At 38.8% G+C, this 26,093-nt stretch overlaps 1 protein-coding gene across 2 annotated transcripts in view; it reads right to left on the reverse strand.

Moving 5' to 3' along the window:
• The window catches only part of TNKS (tankyrase), a 127,407-nt gene that overhangs the window by 97,354 nt on the left and 3,960 nt on the right, over positions 1–26,093 (reverse strand). For both annotated transcript variants that reach the window (XM_015624747.1, XM_033513959.1), the window contains exons 2-3: positions 22,376–22,600; positions 1,668–1,763 (exon numbers count right to left, since the gene is read on the reverse strand). In XM_015624747.1, the coding sequence (XP_015480233.1) occupies positions 1,668–1,763; positions 22,376–22,600 (321 nt within the window). The remainder of the gene's footprint in view (positions 1–1,667; positions 1,764–22,375; positions 22,601–26,093) is intronic.

Genomic DNA, 26,093 nt, shown 5'->3' on the forward strand with positions numbered 1-26,093 from the left:
CATACAAAAATGATGCCTTTTTATGAACAACTGAACAGAAATATAGCACCATGTGGGTTTATATGCACATCCTGGTAACATTCACTAGCTGCAGACAGCTTCAGTCACTGATGCTGTATGTGAGGCATTAGGGGCAAGCCCATAGATGGGTGCTGGCTGCATTTCACAGGGTGTTCTCAGAGCGCTTATTTGAATCCATCTCCACTTGTCTGCTATGACACACTGCCCTCTCCCCTGCCTAAAGCACAAGGTGATCCAGTGCCCAGAGAAATCAGTCGAGCAGACATGAGGTCACAGACTTTCCTAATCTACAATCCCCTGAAGTTTCATAGCCTGAAGAGTAGCTTGGGGCTTGTAACCCCCACACTGTAGGGATGTCAAGCTCCCTACAAATAAATGGCATATATCCTTTGACACTTCTGAGGTACATTGACTCCCTGTTGCACTCTCTATCTTCAGCATCTGTACACTGTATCCATTAACAGCCAAAAGTCAGATTAACCTGCTTAGCACAGCTAACATCAGTGTTAACACTGTAGGAACATGTTTAAATTTGACACAGAGTAATTAAAGTAAATCATATGTATTTAAAGTACACTGTTCCAAAGGCACTCTGAAATCACTGCAGCACTGTAGATAATTATGTATAGCACTCAGCGCACTGAAAAAAGAAGATGAGGAAATGTTCTTGACAAAGTGAAGGGAGCTGGTGTGCTCTGAACATAATCTGAAGAAAGAATACGGGTGTTTCATAGCATATAACCTATAAATTAAGCTGTCAATAAAAACAGAGAGAGAATAGGGAAAATAAAGGCAAAAGAAAAACAGCTATTCTTGCAAATGAACCTCAGCTGCTGAATCCCTTTCTATAAATCTAATTGTATATATTTTAAAATTCAATATTACTTTGTTTTAAACATTATTTCCTAGATGTCAAATCAGCACAGAGGACCATGTATTTCTTGATACTGATTTGACAAGCTACTATATTATAGTTTTCATGCTCACTGGTATGCCACAACGGTTAATTAATAAAAAAAAATAAAAATCAAAGCTCTGTAAAAACAAAGTTATATCCGTAGAATATTGTCATGAAACACCGTTTTGCAGCTAATAGCACCTAAAAAAGAAAAAAACTGGTAGATGAGAAAGGGTTCAACCCAAAATAACTAACAAGGAAGAGGAAGGAAAGAGCAGCATGTGAATCTGCAGCAAAATCTAACGTAAATATTGATCTCTGCAATCGGTAGCAGGTTGTCTTTCAGATCCTAGGTACTTTTATAGTTACACAAATGTCCTTGCTTGCCTAACAGTGAAGGTCTTAACACAATTGACCTGATTCTTTTCCTATTTTTTTTTCAGGGGCTAGGAGATTCTGTTCAATCTGTCTACCGGGTATCACTTAAAAAGAAAAACCCCAGAGAAATACAGTAAATAACAAATGATATTATAACAGAAAATTACAGCATTAGCATAAGTAGAATAAGCAAACCTATAGCAACACAGCAGATTAACAACAATTACATCAACATGAAAGCTGGTAAAAGACAGTTTTAAAATGCTCTTACACAACAGAAAATCTCAAAAGACAGAAGGCTCTTCTGATACTGAACTTATACACACAAAATAAACTCGGGCTACGCTGCTGAGAGATGTATGCATCTTACCCGTGAGTACAGCTTTTGCTGAAGGGTCTGCCAGATCCAGTGCAGATTTCCCATCGGTGTTCCGAATGTTTGGATCAGCTCCGTGCTGCAGCAGCACTGTGCAGGGAAAGCAGAAACAGTATCTTACCTCAGGTATACATAGGTTATTTACTGTTAAGTGTCTCCTCGGCATGATGAAGGCATAAACAGACATTGCACAATTTTCTTTATTTTTCCTTCTGTTTTTTCTCTCTCTCTCCCCCTTTTTTTTTGTCTTTTTTTTTTTTTTTTTTTTTTTTTTTGCTAAGCACTGCAGCAAAGGATCTCCTCTGGACTAAGGCTAAGTTGGCAAGTTAAGATATAGTAAGACCACATGACTTTGCATGATAAACATGAACCCCGACTCTCTTGCAGTAGTCGGGTTTGGGTTCCTCCTGACAGCTAGCTGGTATGCTGTGCATTCACTGACTCACACTGGGAAGTGTGCTGTGGAACCTGCTTCTGCCTTTACTACCACTACTGCTGCTTGTTACCACTCCTGTTCCTTTCCCAGCTGAACATCCCAAGTTACCCCGCCTCTATAAATCAGCAATATTCCAGCCTTTCAGTGGCTCATCACTTTTGTAGGAAATCTTAACCATGGCGTATCAGCTCACCTCCAAGAAGTGTAACTAATAGGGTAAGATTTGTAACCTGGTACCCTGCAGACTGGATGCTCAGAGGCTGTTACACTCACTGGTATTTTTTCTCCCTACTAAGCCTTATAAACACATGAAAGTTCAAGTATATAAAAACACTTAGAATGCAATATACAACCATAAGGCTAGGAAAGCATTAATACAGTAAACTATCAACTAGAAAAGTTCATTTACAAAGTCCTCCTATTTCACCTGTGAACCCTTTTGATCAGAAACAACATAATGCAATACAGATCACCACCTCTCAATATCAAGACATTTTGTACAGAACTGGAAAATAAAGCCCACGGCAACATCAGAGGCCTGACAAAAAGGCCCCAATTGTCATACAAAATAAGCACAACATATGACAAATTCAAAGCAACACAATTATTTCATACAAGTGAGAAGAATAACAGACCAATATACAGAGACTCAAAGTCAAGAAGATGAGTAACAAAAACCAGCAGATATTTATGGTTGCTCATATAAAAACATCTGTTGAGATCCAGCTGGACTGAAGAAATCAAGACAAAGAAATAGTTGCAAACAGTTTTTGTAACTAACGGTATAAAAATACTTCACAGACAGAATTCTCCAGAAAAAACATAATGTAATTCAGAATAAAACTAATTATTGATATTGTGTGTATAAATATATACACACACACACACATATATACATACATCTATATTAAAAAAAACTTTAACTGCTTTTCAGAAAACCTCTTCTTCTAAATTAAAAATTTAACTGGTAGTATTGTTTTTATTCAAACCTCTTTCGTTATATATTTCTGACTTCAAATTCTTTAAACATTGCCAAATGTCTCATATTTTAGCTTTCAAGGTGCAATGCTACATGCTACAAGCTGAATATTTGCAGAAGTCTGGTGCTTCAGTGAAATAAATTGACTTACTTTATGCTTTGATAAGAAGGCACAATTACCTAATATTTTTCACAGACTCAAGTAGGAAGCCTAGGAAAAACCTAAGCTTTTTATTTTGTTAGTGGGTTTTTCTTCCCCCGTGTCAAGACAAAAACACCAAAATGGGGGGGAGAGAAAAAAACCAGCTAGCACGTGCTCACTGAATCTTGTTAGGATCTAGCACCTACGTTTTTGAAGACACCGTCTGTGCCATACATGCTACCACCCACTGAGAGATCTTACTCACGGACAGGTTTGAGACTGAGCCAGCCTCTCAAGCCACTCAGGCACACTCCAGAAGGAACAGGCAAACAAGACCTTTTGCAGTTTTTGTTAAAACACAATAGGCAGTATAGGAACTGAGTATGGAGGGACAGATTCTGTATATCCCATGTCTCTTCTCTTGTGCCCTGTTAGTGACTCGATATACCTGGGAAGGGACAAGCCATTTGTCCCAAGAGGCACCAGTTAAGAGTAGTAGCCTGAAAGACATTACCAGCAACTAATTGTCTGTCAAGGGAAAGCAGGCAGTATAAAACGATGAAACACAGCACTGACCGGCCCAGAAACCAACAAAGGATTCACATGGCAGAGAGCCTCAAACAAAGAGCTAGGGGAGAAAACTGAAGAAGAGGATGTCACAGGGGAAAAGATAATAGCTCAGAAAAAATGTCCATGAAGAAAGACCAAGAGAGAGGAATGACTGGGATCTGACCCATTTTGGACTAGCATGTGACATCAAGTTGAGACAGGTTAGGACAACAAAAGTGACTTTAAAAAACGCCGGGTAACAGGTCTAGAACTCCCAAAGGCATCTGCAACTGCCTGAGCTTGGTGTTACAATCAAAGCACATTTCCAAGTCTCTTGATTCTTCTATCCTATGCAAACCAATGAGGAGTGCTTCCCTGCTACTTCTGCTGGCACACACAGATGACAACACACACAGTACTGCTTCGAGCTGCTCTCCTGACAAAGGATTATGCCATTATCTAACCTGTCCAGTCTTGCTAATGAACCATGAAGGATTTGGCCAACGCTTACAACCTAAATTTTCTGTGTCCAGTTTTTAGGCTTTTTAAAACCTAGGCAAATACATTAAAATACATTAAAAATTTACTAACAAGGCTTAAGCTGGTTGTCTGCAAACCCCAGAATTATTGACTGCCTGTGGAACACACATTTAAAGTGGCCAAACGAGGTTCAGAAAAATAACCTACTAAACTCAATCGCTGTAACCATGAGACTCATCCTTCTTGTCTCTGCAATCATTCATCCCACTAGTCTTCCAGCTTCTCCAACAGCCAGGGGTATGATCCTGCAGATACTGCCCTTATTCAGTATTAGAAAAACATCTATACCATGAAATGAAGGCAGTGGCATCTTGGGAAAAGAAACCAATTATATAAATAAAGACTGCATTAGAATGCATAGGAATAAAGGAAGCAAACAGGTCACAAAGGCCATCTTATTCTTATATTTCCTCTACTGACTATTTGATTCTAATGTCTCTGCACTTATTAAGTACATAATCTAACAAAAACGTATCCCTGTGAGCAATATTGTCATCAACAGGAATTAACAAGAGAAATCCAGCATTTGATGTTCAGTCTATCAGTGTAACACAGCTGTACTTCAGTATCTGGCAAACCCCAGGTAGCTTCTAATTGAATGTTCTCCTGCATGTTCAAAATATTTAACACTTCAGCCCAAGACAAACTCTCTTCTAATGACAGGGCATCTACATTTCCTTTTCAATACACCAGGGATGTGTAAAAATTTCAAGACAGATCTCCTGTGTGGGGAAAAAACATTCCATTGATAAAGAAACACAACAGAACAAACCATTCTAGCTAATTGTAGCTATTTTGAATTTCAGATACTGCACACTTGTTTTAGAGAATGGTTTCTGAGTAGCCTGAAAAGGTAATTTGGAAATAGTTCTTATCAAGAAACTTCTGTTCCAGTTCTGTATGCTTAACAGGCGATTATAAGGACTGTGCACAAAAAATCAGCTTCTGAAACTTGTTAATTAACATACTTGGTTATGCTGGTTTATTTCCTCTGGACAATGGGGACATTGGGGTATATTATTTTTCTGTATTGGAGGCAGTGCCCTTAATAATTCAGCAATACCATTAACAGGCTATCCCTGCCTTTTCTACAGACCATATTGTACAAACAGTATAAAGAAGCTCTTCTTTTTAATGAATCTTCATATTGCAAATGGACATCAAAACCTTGTAACCTTAACTATAGTACAAACATAGATTGGTCCAGAGTTATATTTTTTATCCTCACTGCAACTGCTAAAATATTTCAGATTCTGGTTTTCGTATACTATCTGAAATGCCTCATTTAATTATACTGCTATTATACCAGATCAGTACTAGAGACAAGAAAGGCTGCAAGTCTTACTACATTTTTTTAAAGAGCTACTGTATTGCACAGAGCATATACTACAACTACACTAATCATTTCAGATTACTGCCAACTCATTAGAGCACAATGAATCCTAAAATAAAATACCTGGCCCAAGCCTCCTGGTTATAGGTATTTTCAACTGTTAAGTTAACCAACACAACTTCACTTGGCTGTCAAGAACAAACATCTTTACTTTTGTTAGTTTCAAAAGTCACATTTTCACCAACAAGGTATCACAAGAACTTCCCCAGTAGCTATCAACAAGCAACAAGTGTGCTTTTACTGGGGCTGGGGGAAGGAAGTTTGTCTACATAAAACCATCACCTAAGTACTTAGTCCTTCCTGCTTCATACTGCCATAGTTTAAAGTGCACCAAACAAAAACACTTTTGATTGAAAGACATAAATACAATGAAAATAGAATAGGGATAAAAAATACATTTTTTTTGTTCATATTAGCACAAAGATCAGAAAAGTTCAGTTATGACTTCTCTAGGCCCCAAATCCACAGATTCCTATCTCCTACAGGAATGCTGACAGAAAAGTTCACGTTTGGTTTCAAATCAGATGCATGCAAATACAAAAAAAAAGGGCACATCCAAATTTTTGACTGTTGAGTGAAAAATGCAAAAACAACAGGCAGACCTCCCAGAAGTATCTGTACTTCAAGCTGCCTACTGCTTTCAATTATATTTCTAGAGTTTCTCACAGCTCTACCATTACCTACTCTCTTCCCACCAGTTTTTTATCACTGTCTTACTGCCTTGAGCTTGGGGTCCTTTCCAGCTACTCCAGCTTTAGTATATATTCTTTCTTCCCCCCTTTCAAATTCAACTTCTGGAGACAATCTCCAAAAGTTCTTTTCAAACTATATTACTTTAGCCTTATCTACTTACTCCCAAAGAATCAAGGTACAGAGGATACAGGCTAATAAAAGGCCACTTTTTGATTTACAACACAGGCACTATCCTCCATTTCTCTAAATGACACCTCTAGAGCTGGTGAGTCTCTCACTAACTTTAGGTCCCAGGAACACACACACCTCTCTAAGTCTCATATAGGATATGTTTCCAAGCTGACAAGAAAGATAATATGCTTGTTTACCTCCACATTCTGAAAACATCTACATAACACACTGGAATCCAAAGTATTAACTTTTCTCAGCCAATGCTAAATGCATCTTCTCCCCTAAGTACCATTACATGTAAATCAAACCACTAAAATTCTGAAGCTTTTCTCATGTTACAAGAACACCAGTTTCTTGCCTAGATAATATACTTCTGTGTTTAAAACCAATAATCCCATTTTGGCAAGTTACCAGACACATAAGTCTTTTTGCTAAATGACCATATAAAACCAAAGTTGTTGCACCCTACCTACTCTTAGCTTTATAAAATAGAATACGTCAGATATGGTTAATTACATTAATCACCACTGTATCACTGATTAACTTCACCTCTGTGAACAAATCCAGTGCTGTCTGTGTCATGGAGAAACAGGCTGCACTTATTGGAACTGCAAGGACAAAACATGAGAGACCGTATCACTAGAGAGGCTGAAAGAGCTCTCTCTAGGGATTTAAGTATCACTGCTGGACCTGACATGACATCCATGGCCTCAAACACCACGGCCAGCTCAGTCAAGAGGAGCTGGGAAAAAACAGGAGAGACGGGTCCTATGCTATTGACCTCTGTAGTGAATACCATCAAAGTCATCATTGTCATCATTGAATAAAGAAAGGATTATGGAGCAGAAAGGCCAAGCACACCAAAGAACATAGTTCAGAGTCCGGACAGGATAAAGGCAATAACCAGACATACCTGAAATCACTACAGGTAGATTACTGGCAAGAAGACATGATAACCTGGTGGCAGATCAGGGACAGGAATGTCCAGAATGCTTTTGAGTATCTGCAGAGAAGGAGACTTCCCAGCCTCTCTGGGCAACCTGTTTCAACTAGACCCCACTGGCAGAATTGCCATACCCAGCCCCATGCTGCCCACCCACTTTGCGGGGCTGCAGCTGCAAACATTTGGTCAGGCAACAAGGCAGATTAGAGAAGCAATCACTTGCCCAACCCTCATCTAACAACATGACATGCTCTGGCTGGCACAAGAAAGTACAACACAGGGACACCTGCTGGTGCCAGGAGTTGAAAAGAGTCTTTTTGTGTTTCTAGTTTAGAGTATATCTAACATTACTAGCTAAAGTCCTGCTGGACTAAGCAGTGTAAGCTCCTTAACATTACCCATAATTTTGCCTTTTCTGCTTCCCTTGTTCAGGGCATTCCAGTTTCCCATTATCCCAGATACAAGTTTGTTCTCAGTGAACCAGCATGTTGGTTTTGTTCTTTGTTGGGGCCAGACAGAGCAAGAGACAAATACACCAACTACAGCAGTATGAAGCAGAAACTTACAAAAGCAATGTTAGGCCCTACTATGCTGAAACAAAACATTTTAAAGGGAATTAGGTGGTGTTCCCCAATAGCCTACATAGACAGAAACATGAGTTCTGACATCAGGAGGGAACAGCAGACAAGTAGCAGGGAAAAAGTGATAAAGTTCTAAGCAACAGAGAAAAATCAAGGACTGCTGATATGTTAGGAACCAAGAGAGCAACACCTCTGAAAAGCCTCAAAGGAATTAGGGCATGGTCCTCTAAGAAGGTGACAAGGTCAGTGGTACAGCTAAAGTGTCTCTATTCCAGTGCACACAGCATGGGTAGCGAACAGGAGGAGCTGCAAACCACCTTGCAGCTATAGAGCTACAATCTAATCACTATCACTGAAACATCCTGCAAAGGACCACACAAATGGAATGCTGCAATAGACAATTAGAAACTTTTCAGAAGGTGCAGGCAAGAAGAAAAAGCAAGCAGGTGGCTGCCCTCCAAGGGAAAAAAAAAAAAAAAAGCGCACTGACTCCAGAGAGCTGCCTTGGAAAAACAGCAATGGAAATGTTGAGGGCTTATGGGTAAAAATTAGGGGCTAAGCCAACAAAGGAAACCTCATGGCTAGTGTTTACTACAGTCTACTTCATCAAGGGAAGCTTGTTGATAATGAGTTCTTCCTTCAGCTACAGGAGTTGTCCTGTTTGCAGGCTCTGATCCTGCTGGGAGACTTCAATCACCCTGACATCTGCTGGAAAAGCAGCACAGTAAACTGTAAGCAGTCCAGGAGACCTTGCAGTCCAGGAGGGCAATGAGGATAATTTCTTAATCCAAGTGACAGACAGCACAACTAGAGGGGAAGCATTATTAGACCTGCTGCCTACCAACATAGATGAACTAATTAGGTGTGTCAAGCTTAGTGGCAGGCTGAGCTGCAGTGGTCATGCCCTAGTGGAATTCACTGCCATGATGGATATAGACCAGGTGAAGAACAGAGTAAGGACTCCAAGTTTTAAGAGCACACTTTCAGTTGCTAAATGAATTAATGGATGGGATCGCCCAGGAACTGCCCTCGGGCACAAAGGAGCTGTACAGAACTGGCAGCCCTTTATGGACATTTTTCATAGAGCTCAGGAGCTCTCAATTACCATGTGTAAGAAAACAGGCAAGGAAAGCAGGAGACAAACATGACTAACTAAGGACCACCTGATCAAACTAAAGTGTAAGAAGGAAATGCACAGTTCAACAGGAACACTGGCTAGAAAAAGGAAGATTAAAGTAAACATACCTGCTCTTGATAAATAAGACATGAGAACTAGTGAAAACTGATATGGAGAAGGCTGAGATATTCAACAGTTTTTCACCTCAGCTTTCAATATGAATCTCTCTTGCCACATCTCTCAGTTCCCTGAAGCTCAAGGCTGGGACTGTAGACTGCAGTTCTCTCCCGAGACTCAGGTTCAAGACCACCTGAGATACCTAAACATACATCAGTCCATAGGACCCAGTGTGATGTGTCCCAGGGTTCTGAAGGAATAGGCTGATATTGAAATAGCCAAGCAATTCTCAATTATATCTGAGCAGTCTTAGCAGTAAGGCAAATCCCCAGACTGGAAAAAGGAAAATGTCAGACCCATTTCGAAAAAAGGTAAAAAGGAATACCCTGGAACTACCAACCAGGTAGCCTCACTCCACATCCAGTAAAATCATGGAACATTCTCTGGAAGACACATCAAAACACATGGAAGACAGAGAGCTGCTTAGAGACAGAAAGAGCAGATTATGCCTGACTAATTTGGTAGCCTTCCACAATGAAATAAATGCATCTGTTAAAAGAGAAAAAGCTGCATATGTCATCCACCTGAACTTCTTGCAAAGCTGGAACAGGTTATCCAGAGAAGTTGTGGAACCCATCATTGTAAGTGTTCAAGGTCAAGGTGCCCAGGGCTTTGAGCAACCTGATCTGGTGTACACTATCCCTGCCCATGGCAGGGGATGTAGACTACATGATCTTTAAAGGTCCCTTGCAAACCAAACCATTCTATGATTGTAATCCTGCAGGCCAGTTCCTGGTGATCCACAGTTTTAAAATTTATATAGATAGACGGTGTTAAATGGTCATTTTCAAGTCAAAGAAAGCTATCTCTAGTTTAAAAATGCTGCTTTGACCAAATTTCATGTGATCTGGATAAATACAGCACTTGCTTGCATGTTTCTGTTACCTTGTCACTAGATAAACAATTGCAGCAACTGCTGGGGGCATCAGCATGTGGGAGGTGACAATACACACAGGCAGCTCGGAATAAGGCTCTCCTAGCAGAGGCATTTCTTGCTCTACATTTGATCCATCAGGGTCAGAGGACAGCCATATCAAGTATCTCCCTTTATTGACACAGATGTTATCCTTGAAAGGCAGGTTCTCATGAATCCATACACTGCAGAAACTGCATTAGTTCCCACAGTAACAGGATGCAATACCAAATTGAGCAGAAGCCCAATAAAAAATTAAGTGAAAAAAAACACTCAGAGATCAGGTTCCTTCAGCTTATTTGAGCAATTCACAGAAACAGGCCTCAAGGCAGCAGTAAGAAAACAAAGAAGTATCATGAACAATGTCTCCCAGTACCATCTTTTTGCTTATTTGTTTTAAAGAGAAAAAAGGATCTAGACCAAAAAAAAATACAAAGCATCGCTTTGAAAGGATCTTAACAATGCAACTCCTAATTTTTTCAGAAAATCTCGTCTGTCTCAGTCATTGTTCACCCCAGAAGTACTTTCAGACTTGGCTCAATGAAGTTTCAACCTCTTAGCAAAACAAACTAACTTCCTGTCTATATCTACATACCATAAACCTCACTTCTCAAGACTTCAATGCATTCTAGACTTAAGTTGGCACTAGATGTTCCAGAGATCAGATTTATCTAATCAAAGCAAGGTAAGGGGAAGGGGGCTGAACCAGACAACCAAAACCACAAGTATCACTGTCACAACAAAAGCTCTTCCAGCAGGGGAAGAAGATACTTTTTTGGAAAGGCTCCCTCCTCCCTCTCTGATTGCCCCATAAGTAGGTGCATCCTGAGTTACACAACCCTGAATAACATGTTCTAGGGAAGCCTGTTTGAGTAGGGAAGTTGGGCTGGATTACCTCCAATGATCCTTTTCAATCTTACTTATTCTATGATTTTAACCATGATTAGTTTTCTGTATGTAGGAAGCACTGTGAAATTGCCCCCTGGTACGCCAGTTCTGCCTACCTGTGATTAAATATGCACAGAAAGAAAGAACATACAGAAAGTTCCAGAGCCTGTAGGCAGCACAGCAGAGGCTGATAATATCCTTTTGCCCTCCGAGAAAGAGCCAGAGTAGATTGCTCAGCCTACATGAACAGCAATTCAAAGCCTTGATCTTGCCTGGACTTAATGAAGTAAATATCCCTGTTTCATTTTTTTAATATAACAGTTTTCAAGCTAAAATTTTCCATTCCAGCTAAGAGTGAAAACAAAAGTATATGCAGGTCATGCAGAATGCAGTCTTCTAGAAAGCTACCTCAAAACCTAAGTGCAATTGCAGTTCTTTTTTTTTTTTTTTTTGTGTGTTCTTTTTACATCATACAGGAGACAGTGCTATCATTCCAAAACACTTCCCCCAAGAACACTATCTGCACAAAAAACTGTGTAGTGTAAAGGAAGTTTTGGGAGTTCCACAATGAACCTACAAAATGCAACAACTCTAGAAGCTTCAGCTAGCAAAAAAAAAAAAAACCAAAAAAAACAAAACACCAAAAAAAAGAACAAAACTTTTCATTGAGCTAACAAGCAACGAAAGACAGTAAGCATTTATTTAATCCCATTTATTTGCAGCCATGCACATGCACTCCTTTAACAGCGAATCACAGTGAATCATGGAACAGTTGTGGTCAAAGGGACCTCTGTAGATTATCCTTGCTGCAGCTGAGCCATCTACACTCAGTTGCCCAGGATTCTGTCTAAATGGCTTTTCAGTGTCTCCAAGGAAGGAGACTCCACAACTTCTCTGGGCAACTAGTGATTACTTGTTCTGATGACAAAAAGTGTTTCCTGGTGTTCAGAAGGAACCTCCCCTGTTTGGATTTGTGGCCATTTCACAAAGGGGCTTAAGAATCACATATTAGTGTGTTTGAATGGTCTTCTGGAACATGTACACTGTTAGGTGTGCAAAATGGAATAGAAGACCCCTTCACCAAAAGAGGTCCAAGAAAACCTAACATAAACCATTTAGCCCATTTGTAAATGGTAAGGATTGAGGACTCACTATGCGACAACTGAAACACAACCCCTTTCCTTGCAAGCAGTAATTCTGCAACTACTTAAGCAATTGGTTTAATACATCATATTGAACAGCTAGAAATTTTAACTGCTGCCCTATTGTCTGAGCAATTTATGTTTTCACCTATATCCCAAGCTGAAAGCTGCTTTAAGGACAAGTCTTCATTCCTTGGTCTCAATTTAGCTTTTCTCTGAACGAATTCACCTTTCCACTTCAAGTTTTATTCAAACAAATGTCAGTTATAATCCTGACATCCCACTTGACAGACTAAGAGCCCTGCTTTCAGAGTCCTTAAAAAGCAAAAGCAGTCACTGAGGCAAATCAGGTCAACGAAGAACATCCTAAAAGGAAAAGGAGTTGAGGACAGTTAAGAGAAATCAAAGATGAATTCCAATCTCCTGTGCAAGCTAATAATTTCTTCCCTGTGAAGTTTGAGGGGAAAAATGTCCTGGTGGAAGTTATAGATTGCATGTGAAATTAGCTGTGTGGCTGTCAGAAGGCACTATTTTCCAGTCAACCAAAACCTAACAAACTTGAGAACCAATATGAACAAAGGGATCTTAAAAGTTTATGAGAACCTGTCCTGGATCTACCATTTTTCCAAAACAGAAAAGCATCTGAAAAAACATTAATTGAAAGGATTTAAACCCTAACAGCAGCTCTCATCCCACCATTCAGTGAAGCGAGCACAAGATGGGGAAAAAAACAATCACCAAACCCCAAACTGTCCCATTCCATGAGCACATTCTTTCTTTTCCAGAGGTGAACTTCAGTGCCTATCAGCTTTCAACAATACATAGATGTTGTCTTAGTCACACACTCTATGGCACAAAGAGTGACATTTTGATGTGATTAAGACCTGAAACTCTTTAGATTAAAGAAGCCCCAAAATGTAAAATAATTTTTGCATAAACTTGAACCTTATGTCCATTTTGTAAACTCATCATTAGTCCACAACATAGATACCAAATGTTTAAGAGATACAAGTAACACATGAAATCTTAGGAATAACAAGTTGTTCAGTCCATGAAAATGTGGTTAAAGCTACAGGTTAGCCAGATGACACGAGTATTCTCAAACAATCTGTTTATGAAGTAAAATGAGGAAGCTAAGAACATAATATGTTCAAGCAAACCTAGAGCTCTACTAACAACTGACTACCTAGCAACTGACTACATGTATCAGTATTATAAACTTTCCCCAGTAACTATCTCAGATCATGTTATTAAGTAAAACAGTAACATTGCTGTCATTTTTTCAAGTCCAGCGCTATTTCCATGGCTTTTCCTGCAGCCCTAAACTGCTCATCACCATAGCCTATTGGTACAGAGCAGTGCAAGTCTTAGTGTATTTAACATTAGGTCCTTGACAAGCAAATATTCTACGATGCAAGAATCTCCATCTGTCAGGCGCGATATAGTCAATGCCATAGGTCTCACACTAGGGAATGATGCATGTTACATCAGTCTGAGTGGGTTCTCTTCCTGGGTCACCCATGTCCTGTGCCATCCTTGCATCACCTCAAACAAGAATATAAAACCAAATTGTTCCTCTTGCATCCCTCATCATATACGTTCAGTATCCAATGCTATAGTTAGGCCTAGAGTACTGTGCCTAACCAAGGAACTACTCAGTATTGCTTGCTTGGACAAGACATCAGCAAAACACGAAGACAACACATAGCAGCATGAATAGCAGGATTCACATCAGACACCTCAGCCTCACTGCTGCATGGTGCATTTGTATAAACACGGTGAAACAATGAACTACAGGAGTCTGTGTTTATCAATCACAAGTCCTAGGAATGGCTGAAGTGAAAACCACCCAGATCAAGAGGCAGGAGGTCAGTATTTTCAGTAGGCTTCAAGCACCCACAGTTTATTCTGCAAACTTGCTTTACAGAAAAACCAAATCATTAAAAAGAGATACCTTCCTCTATTCACTATATGACAAAGAGTTATTTGCCTACACATTTTTAAAAGCAAGACCTTTATATCCTGTAGTAATACTTTAATCAATGCTTTCCATTAGTCTAAGAAAACATCTGAGACCTGTGCTAGAATACGCTCCATTCATTTATGCCTTTAACATCTCCACATGTATCTACAGATTGTTTTTAAACCACATATGAACTGCATTAAGGACCACATGGTTCCGCTGAGAAGCTAAAAGTGGATACTGCTACAGTAATCAGAAATGTTGTCCCATAACATCAATTATTTCTGCAAGATACTTAGAAAGCCACTCTAAACTCATACTGGACATCCAAAAGCAGTTTCAGTGTCTGCAAGACGACCATCTGTTCTATTACACTGTTCTGAATGGTATGCAACTTCTTCCCTCCCTCTCAATTTGCAAATAGCTAACATCAGTGCTTCTGAAGACCCTAACTTCCCAGAAAGACCCTATAGAAAGATTTCCAGTAGTGTTTGCAAATGTCCTGGGTTGATTATGATGTTAAATTGTATCCCCATTCGTCCACCTAACCCAGACACAGGTTTTGTATTCTTAAAATTCCATCTGAGAGTAAAAGTGAGTGAAAAAGAAGCACCGAGTCTGTTCCTTGAGCTCCAAGTCCTCTCTTTGTTGGGTACTTATGCATGACTGACACTGCTCAGAGAGATTTCTTCCAAAAGTGTCTATCATAGCTACACATGCACGGGCACCAGCGTACAGTAACTCCTGGAGACTACACTCCATACCAGACCCATCTGCACACAGATGTCACACACTGAAGAGGTATCCTTCTCATACAGGAATTGATCCATTTCCCTTATGTCTTTCTGCCCAAGCCCACCAGGGAGCACTGCAGCTGTATACGCCATGGCAGAATGCCCCAAACCATTTTCTGTTGTCACTTTTGACAAAAGCCCTGTTGTTTCACACTCCAGTCCATTGTTACTATGACAACAGTATTACAATTCCTCCCAATTACCCATGTATTATTGCAGTCGTGGGTTCCTCCACCCCCAACAGCTCGTAGAGAAGGCAGCCTTATTCTCAGTTCTCTTTCAATAGGGCCAGTTCGAACTACCAGCTACTGGACTACACTGGAGATGCAAAAAATGTGAGACAGAACCCTCAAGGCTTTCATTTCTGTGATGAATATTAACATTTAGAGGCTAACATAGCTTAAACAAGTGGTTAGAGGACAGGAAACTATTTAAAAACAGTACTTAACAAGTACTTAATTGAGACAACAAAAGTATTCTTCCACTCAAGCTAAAAGATGAAATTTCCATCCTGTGTCTGCTATCATGCAAGGCTCCTTTGTGAAAGATCCCATGAAGAAACAGTATGAGAAGGGAAGCACATAGGGTGTTTGAGTCACTGGATATGCACCAATTTAAAACCACTTTGCTACTCAAAGAAGCAGGCTTCCAAACAAACGCTGTAACTTACAGCAGAAACAAACCAAAATGATTCCTAACCTTATAGTCTGATGAGCTTGCTTCTACAACAACTGATTTGGTTTTGATCAGTATCTGAATAATAATTATTATTGATAATAGCTAGGATTCTTATTTTGCATACTGTGACATATAAGAGATAGATGCTGTTAACAAGGACTGCTTGAAGTTAAGCTTATCAAATCACAATCTTTCATATCAACTGCAGCTACCAGGTAGGAAAGCTCCCCACTGCAGGGATTAACTCAAGTCCTCCTAATGGAGCAAAACTCACAATTCTGGTACACAAGAAAAATCTAAAGCCCTTTAAATTTTTCTGCAACTTAAAAAAATTCAAACAGAAGTCACTGTCTCCCCAGAACACACTACGAATAGTCAGTAGCAGCAGTTTTCCAATTCAGTAGTTCAAAACTCAAAGTAGGAATAGTAACAATACTAAGAATCTTCTGATATAAACAGCAACAATTAAAACATTTTACACCAAGTATTTAAACTACTTACTTGAGAGTATTTTCCAATGATTTTACAAGCCTCTGAACACCAAATATCCAGGATGCCTCTTTGAATCCAAGCTTCCTTCTAGAACACCAGTTCTTCAAGAGAGTCTCCAGGAATTCAGCACATCTTTCCCACAAAGAACGTACATAACCAGATCCCAATGGACCTCAATTACCAATATCCCCTCTAATTCCTGTTAAGAAGCTACTAGTCTTCTTACAGGCTTCTGTCTATCCAACGGATAAATCTAAGTCAGTATAATTAATTTTCAGTTAAGATACCAAATCTTCTCCCTGTCACCCCACCTCCAAAAAGAACTGGCTACTATGCAACTTCATAGCACTTCTTATGATTTATTTTTTATTATTATTTTTCAGGAAGTAAAATCAGACACCTTAACTTTTACAGTAATGCAGTTCCTCTGCTTGGAAACACTCTCAGCATTCTAAAATCTCTTAGGACAAAATTACCATAAACTGCAATAATTTCACTATTTGCTGTACACATCTTCATTGCAAGGTGACCAAACAAATGAGTAATTCAAAGATTTTTAGTAGCTCAACGATTTTAAGTAGTTCAATGATTTTACCATTTCTACAATTCCTTTAAGGTTTACTGTGTGTTGCTTCTACCCAGAAACCACCTTTCATAGATTTTTTTTTTTTTTTTATCCTAACAGAAGGCTTATCTGCCCTGTAGAAAGGGGTCACATAATACTCCCTCCATACCTTTCAGTCAAAACATGCATACTAGCAGAAAGTAATAACTAATTAATTCTTCTCCTTCCTCAGTTGTGAGGAAGCATAGCAGGGTAAGGAATGTTTTGACATGCTTACAATTTAAATTTAAATAATACTGATCCCTATATTAAGGGCATGACCTATACATCAGAAAAACTGGTAGCTTAAAAAAGCTTTAGCTTGCTTGCTTGTTCCATCTTTCAAGTGCAAAAAGGGTAAAGAAAAAAAATCAACTTACACAAAAGTTCTCAGGTCAAAAAGACACAAATGCACCTTGACAGTACCATTAGAGGTCACTTCATAGCAATGGAACAGTAAATTCATCATGCCACAGGATCTTTGCAGTAGATTTTATAACTAGTCTGAGGAAGCCAGTAAAAACACTAGTCTCATGTCACATTAAGTAATTCTGGATGGGTCCTTCTAGCACTGCATGGGCTAAATGTGATTTTTAAAAACTTGTACAGATTTGTACAGTGATGAAGGGAGCTTTTCAATAGACAAAATGTTTTATTTCCCTAAAATTACTACAGCACTCTGTATGTTCAGATCCACAGATCATGGCATCACCACAGAAGGTGCTTGTGTTTGCATATTTTGAAAGATGCCCTTAAAAACTAAGCAAGTGTATGACACCTGAGATAATATTTAGCCTAGCAGTCCTATAGATATCAACACCTAACTGGAGATCTACATGGACAAAAAAAAATATCTCTGCAAGAACAGCTACAGCTTCTGCAGAAACAAATGCACTGGAGGGCAAAGCAAACCCAGACAAACTGCATAAGCACAGCTTCTGTAACCTTATTTTTAGCCTACTTTTTATTTTTAACTACATAAATAAATAAATAAACCAAAAAAAACATCAACTGTGCTACACAAATAGTTTTAAAGGAGCTGTTAGCACACAAGAACTACTTTGAACTACTCCCATGCAGTGCTCAGCAAGCAGAAAACCAAGTGAGAGGGAAAATCAGGTTACTCTATAAATCTACATCAACCATTTTTGGTGTCCATATCACCCATACCAACTACTCCCCCTTAAAAAAATGGCCAGGGGTGAAGGAAGGCAGGAGACAGAAATACCAGAATATTCAACAGGATGACTTAACAGAAGACTGTATTTTTCATAACAAAAACAGAGAAAAGAGACATTTGATAGAAGAAAAAAAGATAGATAGATAGATAGATAGATAGATAGATAGATAGATAGATATAAAACCAGGACATGCAAACTGCGAACAGAAATGACTGCTCACTAATTCTCACTAAAGTCCTAAACAGTTTGCAATAAAAGTCATCAAGAAATCAAGAATAATTTCCTTTTCAAAAAAAGGATGGGTTGTTTTCTTTCAGCAAGACTTTTAAACCATAAAATTCTCTTGTCACAGAACACCTTCAAAGCCAAAAGTATGCCAGCAATTAAGAAATGAATTAGAGCTTTCAGGAATTTTGTACACAAATTGCTACGCAACACAGTTCAAATGCAGCCTCTTTATCAAGTTCCTAAACTGCTGATTGCCAGGAGAAAGAAAGATACATTTAAAGCTTTTACAGTCTCTGAGCATCATGAGCTACATGTCATTTGCAGAAAAAAATTAGCTATGTGGATCTTCATCTGAAAATCTATACTGCAGTCAGACTGAGGAAACAGATAATTCTTTCTCCACAGCCCCCAACATGCAGAACAGTCACTACCCTGACGTCACAGCATTCCTCCAAATGCACACTGCAGACTTGACCACTCATCCACTATTCCAGGACAAAATACAACACTGAGAAACAAACCCATTTTTCATTAACTCTAGAAGCAGTTCACAGACACTGAAAATGCATCTTCCTGACAGATAAAGCAATCCTTGAAGTCATAAATACTGGAGAACACTAACAATTGGTTCCAATGCTTCAATAAATTTAGTCCAAAAACTGATTACATAAAGTAAACAATGTTTTCAAGTGTTATTACTTGGCAACTAAACAGATCTGCAGTGACTGAATACATTCCAAGAGATGGTCAGCAAACCAACTGAGTACTGCTCACCAAGAACTTCCCATCCAGACCCACAATACAAAAGCAACTGCCACCTATGGGAGCCAACACTCCTCCCAAACTCAGCACCTCTCCCTACACTGTCCTATAACTGCAATATGCAATCAGTAAAACAGAAGAAAAAGAACTCACATCAGCTATTTGCTGTATTACAGTTTCCTGGGTGCACAATCTGGTGGGTTTTCATCAGTTCATGTATCCTTCTTATTTCTACTCAAGCTTCCCCCTGTGGCAGGGTTTGTACCTATTACTCTAAACTCAGCACAAAAGCTGAGCACCCAAAGTACCTTTAGCACAAATATAGACACTCCATTCCAACACTTGTGCTAGACAAAGTGTTAGAGTCACTACCTGTCTTTTGCTGGTCTTCCTACCATGCTTCAATGTCTTGAATTTTTCTCTGAAAATCATTATTCATGAATGTGCTACATCTCCACACTGTTCAATTATTACTTTTTCCCTTTTTGACATGTAAAGTGAAGTGTTCTATGCTAGTTGTGATACAGAAAATATGCAGGCTGGGGTGGCACAGAAGAAGCAAAGGAGAGAACGTAAATTCTCATTCATTTAATCATTTGGAAGAAGATGCCAAGAGTAGGTAGCCAAAAATGAGGTTAGATGACCAATTTCTACATAGTCTATCACTTTTCAGATACTCAAATTCAGCAAAAAATTCTAGGTTATGTCAGGATTCCCCATTCTTCAAACAATGCTTCTTAAAAAGTATGCCCTGCTTGTTTTAAAAGAAGCACTGAAAGGATGTGTTCTTTGAATTTTAGTATTTTTTAACAGACCAGTTTCTTCCAGTTGCAACAGCATACACTTCAGGTGTAAACAGCAGTACTATACAATGTATTCCAAAAAGCTATTAAAATATTCCTAGTTAGAATTCATGCCCTAAAAACATGTTCCCTTTATATAACATGTTCCTTCAAAAGACTTTGAAATTAAAGCTGAAGACCTTAAAATATAAGTTTTATATAAAACTGCCAGAAAGAAGCGGGAATTTTGCTGAAGACAACAAAACATGCTTGCCCACTAGATATAAATTGCAAAATCACTGCAAACATGAAAGAACAGACTTCTCTGTTTAGACTCATGTCCTGTCAGTTTTATAGAATGAAGTAAATCCCAAAGTAGCATCATACCACAGTACATAATAATCTGGTGACTGGTGACAGTGCCTTTGGTAGGAACTCTCACCCTGAAAAATTAAATCTGACTGAAGTACAACATACATGGATAACTGTAACTCAACCGAGCACAACAGCATCATGCTTGCTTGTTTGAAATAAATTTTAAAAAACATGCCCCAAAATTCCTCCAGAGCTACTTGCAGGCAGATTGAAAAAGAACTGTGTGTAGTGTTCCAAGCCTGCTCACTGCTTCCAAGGAACCTTAAAACTGCTCCAGACAGCAGAAGAGCCTCGGGATTTGATCAGTAGGTACTACATGCTGAACATTTACATATACATGGATCATATCCTAAGTCTAGCATCAACATTTACAGTCCCTGACCTAATCTGTGCACAGAATACAGAATGAAATTCTGTGTAATACAAGCCATAAACTGAATCCTGAATTTCCTTCCACCAAGTCCATAACTTCTTGCTGAATTAAGAGTGAACTTTAAAGGTACCATCAGTTCTTTAATATTAGAAATTAGATCTAAATAATCTTAAATGACTACCAGCATTGTACATCAAAATGGATGTATCAAATAGTCTGCCTCTTCAGCTGACCTGCCCCAACTCCTCTGGAGTATCAAAGTCTTTAGAGAAAACACCCAAAGCAACACTACCCACGCTATCTTGCCCTGCCAAATCCTAAAACCTCTGTCACAACCATCTTTCATCTTATCTATAAACACAAAAGTGTGCTGCTGCATCCTTTCCTGCTCCAATACAAGGTTTCAAACACTGAAAAAGACAAATCTTTTCTGAAGCAAAGGATCAATTTTCTATTCAGCCTCTTACTTTTAAACTTTCTTCCACTTTATTTGGATTTTCAGTCAGCAGTTCCCAAAATCAGGCTGACTCCAGCACAAAACAGACCAAAGTAATTACTTCCTTTAAGTCCCATACTAGGCTCCAGTTACAGACTAGAATTAAACTTACTTTTCCATTAAACATTGTCATAGTAGACTGTTACTGGAACCTACTATATCAATAGATCTCTTCCCACACACTGCTGCATAATCAACTATATTCAATTTCTAGAGAATATTCTCCATGTTTTACCTTGCATACAGAGATGAAATGGATCCATCACATTGCTTGTGAAAAGAAGAAACAGACTTAAAAATTATATTCTGATGTTTCCTCCAATTTTCTTTACTCAATTTCTGGTGTTTATTTTAAGCAATGACTTAAATATTGCAATAAAGCTAATGCAAGATTTCGTTCTGTAAGTTTTGTAGCTTTCTCTGAAGGAACTCTATGTAATAAAACTTTCAGAAAAAAAGACATCTGAAAGTCTTGTAATTGTGTCTTGTCATCTGGATAACACCTAGAACATATAGTTCATCGTTTTAACTTAATTGCCTAAAACTCAGGCTTTCCTTTACAGGTTTGATTAAAAATAAATGCTGAGCAGATAATTAAATTCAAGTTACTAGATGTAAAGGAGTGTAAGTTTAAGAAACTGCTCTGAGTGCAAAAAAAAAAAAAAAAAATAGAAGTTCCTATTCAGAAACAAATTAATACTAAGTACAGAAAAAAACCACAAAAATTAAAGACATCCCAACTAAAAAGCTCTTTGTATGTTCTCAACAAATTTTAAACAGTTGAAGCGTTCAATTTTATTTGAAACTGTTTTAGCTCCAGTCTACAAAACACATACTGAAGATAGATTACCACTGAACAATAGTGTCCTGTAAATGGTACTGGAAAGCTCCCAAGGATCAAGTTGTTTTTCCATACTGCATTGAATGAAAGGTTTACCATCTTCCTAACCACTACTATAACATATAGAGCAGCCAAAAAAAACCAAATACTTTATCTAGTAAAGCTAGTTTTCTTGACAGCAACCAAGAAAAACAAACCTACATATTGAGATTTTAAATACTGTAATTTAACAAACAAGGACAGTTCATCCATTCTCTCCAGGACAGTTTTTCTGATGTAAGTTCTGCAAACCTTGTATTACAGACCAAGAAAAAGTTAAATTACTATCACTGTACCTACCTGCTAAATTAAAAGTAGTTCACTTTTAAAACAAGCAATATCTTTCATCCCAAGTTCAGCACATAAACTATTACAGCTTCACAAAACATAATCAGGTAAAACTGCAACCTATTAAGTGACAGACACTTACCAATACACACATCTATTTTCCCCTTGATAGCAGCCTCATGCAAAGGAGTGTAGTTCCAGTTGTCCCTAGCGTTTGGGTCTGCCCCCTGACACAGCAGCAGACTGACCACTTCTGCATGACCAAAGGAGCAGGCATTGTGCAGGGGTATCAGTCCTCCGTCGTCACGAGCATGAACATTGGCTCCTGTCTGCAGCAAGTGCTCTACAACATCCTTCCTTCCAAAACCTGCAAGAGAACATACTTCTGTTCATTTGTCTGGCAAAACAACATGATATAGCTCTTGGTGAATATGATATGTTCACTCTTGGTTCAGTGTACATTATTCATGTCCCTCATCTACTTGTTGGTCCATTCCACCATAAAGTCAGACTCTGTTCACCTGCTCAAACAACAGCTGGACAATTCCCTTACAGTCTCAACAGAGCTGAACTGTGTTGTATCACAGCCTGCCTGGCCGCCACTCATTAAGCCGTTCTACAAAGGCTGAGCACGCTGAATGGTGAGAGAGGGATGCAAGGAAAGTAACAGGAACATCAGCGGGATGCAAGGAAAGTAACAGGAACATCAGCGGTACCCCCTGTTACATACACCCACATTCGGGTTTCCACTTTAAACCTTCCTTCAGTTGGTCAAAAGCTTTCACATGGTAATAGTTTACAGACAGCCTAATTACTAATATTCACAAAAGACACATAATTCTTTGACAAATTTTCAGAAAGTTTGGTAAAAAATAACCAATTTCCCTGTAGAACTGGAAGAATGCTTTCCCTGGTGAGCACAATACATCAAGTTTGATCAGGTTAAGTACTCAGTTTGATCAGTTTAAGTACGGCTGAACTGTTTCACCCACTGCCCAATTAATGACACTTTATCACAACATAGCAAGAACTCCAAATGCCAATTCCATTCTCTGCAATGCAGCTATGTGCACAGTTTGACTTATGACATTGGAAGACTTATGACTCTCATTAGGTGTTTTTCCTCCTCCTTTCACCTTCTTGATTTAAGAACAAGACTCCAAAAGGAGTTAAATTACAGAAATGTATCATCACAGGTTAAACACACCTGTAGGTATCACTGGGACCTTGAGCAAAGCTGGAAAGATGCTCTTACTAAATGTAATTCCACTTATCAGAGCACTAAACACAGTTTATATGGGAATACAAGCCCTTGAGGTGGAGGAGCACTCTTAGACACATGACCCTATCAGAATGGTTTTATGCTATAAGCAAAGGAAGAAAGAAGTCCAGGCTAAGTCATTGTGTATCACTGCTTTACTACTGCACACACTGGGATCAGACTTTGTCCCCAAGACTTTCCCAAGCACTTCTCCCACTTCACTAGACAGAAAATAATTAAACTGAGTGATTTAACTGAATAAACTGAAAAGCCTTCAAGATGGGAAAAGTTCACCTGGCTCATTATTACTGAAGGCCTAAGATTCTGCATTTATATCCTCTTGTAAATTCTCTCAGAAAAAAAATAAATGGGAAGGAGACATGTGCCACAAAGTATTGGAAGATAATTCAAGAGAACAAGTTACTAGTCACAAAGAAAAAACAAGCTGAAATTTTCTACTAAGTAATACATTTGTGACACGAACAGTTTTATGTACCACAAATGCTACCAGAAACATTAAAAAAAATTTCAAAGTCAAGGCCAGGAATTTATCGATTGATCTTTTTTTAACATGAAAGAGTGTGCATTTGCACACTCTGAGGCTGTAAGATTGCCAGGATGTTTCCTAATTGACTACACAATTTGCATTCTTCATTGTACCCATATTAATCCAGTTAAGTTGTATGAGGCAGAATTAAACAGTGACTTGGCTTTACAAACACCTGCATGAGGTCAGACATCTCTTCTATGACAAGGACATAGGGGACACCTACCAGAAGTTAAGTCAGAGTAGTTCAAGAAGGATGTCTCAAGCAAAGCTTTCCAGAGCAATGTGATCTAATTTGCTCTACATTGCAGCACAGGTGGAGTGATCAATTCAGGTGTCTCCACACAGAGTGGAAGTGTGTCATAAGTTGCCAATGACTTCGTGCCATTTCCTGGCTCTCCCTCAAGGAACATTCAGTAGCTACTTAGATCAGCTCTGCAGTTGCTTATCTTACTCATGTGTCAAAGTAGCTTGTATTTTTATGATTAACAGCTTGCTAGCTGACAAACCAACTTATCAGCTCTCTTAAACTCTGACCACTGACTGCTTCCCAACCCAAGTGAGATCCCCTTGCTTCAGCATTAAAGCTGTATACTCCAAAAATTTTCTAGAGCATAGGTATTTATGCTAGCCTTCACAAAGTGGTAAGACTTCCAACAGTTATTATTAGTGAAACCAAAGACATGCTTAGAATAAAACTGCTTTCCCCCCCCAGCTTTTTGCCATTACTACACACATAAGCAGAAAGAAAACAAGTTGAATCACTGATGTTTTAACAAGTCAACTCAAATCAGGTTTGTCCAAGCCTGACCTTCAATGAGACCAAGAACACTCCACTCGGTGATCCCAGTTCTATAACTTACAAAAACCATTCCTGGAAGCTTCAACCTCTTCTTGCTGCAGAAGTGGGCATTAAACCACAAAGTTCAGCAATTATTACTAGTACTCTCTATATTCCTGGGTAAAAACAAGAAAGACAGCACCTGTATAGCTAAAAGAACATGTTGTACAAGAACCTGAAGGGCTAACTTCACGATCAAAAAAAAAGTTTAACTTCCTGTTAAATGGGTGTGGAACTGGACAAGCTTATGACTGTGGCTATATGAAGAAATTGAGTAGGACTCAGCTTATTTCTACCAGGTCCATCCACCTAGTCACTTGTGAAAGAGGTGCTATTATTAATGATTTACCAGCAAGGACCAAGCCTAAAAATATATGAACCAAGGTGTTAGCAGGAAATATATATATATATATCCTTTTGTAGGGCTCAATGCTGTTTCAGAAGGGAAAAAGCAAGCCTGTTACCAAGCTGGCTTCCGGAAAAAACTGGGACTTCAGACAAACACTCACAGGAGTCCTCCCCATCCAAGTATATTAATGGTAGAAGAGTCACAGAAAATCAGCCTTGGTATGTGAGTGCTCTGCATTGAGGATAACTCACACAGAGCCATGAACGCATCACTGTCAACCTGCTTCAAACACAATGAACCACTACAGGCACTTCAACTTGCAAACTACATGATGATGCACAGGATACAGCTTAGGCTGAGAGTAAAGTCACACCATATCCCATGCAAATTACACCTAAAACGTGATACTTCATCACAAAGACTAAAATCATCCAACTATTAAAAAAAGTCAACAGCATTCCCAACAGGGAAAAAAAAAAATCTATCTCTCACATAGACACAGAATAACCAAAAAATTTGGTTATGCTGGCAAAAAAAGGTATTTTATCAGCTATGTGTCAACAACACCATCAAATGCAGAATTGTCAGGCCAGTTTACAAGAACACAAAGTATTTTCAGCTACTGAGGGGTACATAATACAGTAAAGATGCTCTTATTTTAGTGAAATAAACAATGACAGTTAAGATCTTTCTCAAGGAAAAGAGGGAACACATCTTTAGATCAAAGGAATGCAGTAAAAAGACGAGTGAAACAGCTGTCTCATTCAACCCAGTTTGAAGAAGAGAATCGTTCAGCAGAACACAGAATATTCCAGTGAAGAGGGTGCAAAGTACAAGAGAAAACAAGTTACTTCTAACACAA

The sequence above is a fragment of the Parus major genome, chromosome 4, assembly GCF_001522545.3.
Source record: "Parus major isolate Abel chromosome 4, Parus_major1.1, whole genome shotgun sequence".
Lineage (NCBI taxonomy): Eukaryota > Metazoa > Chordata > Aves > Passeriformes > Paridae > Parus > Parus major.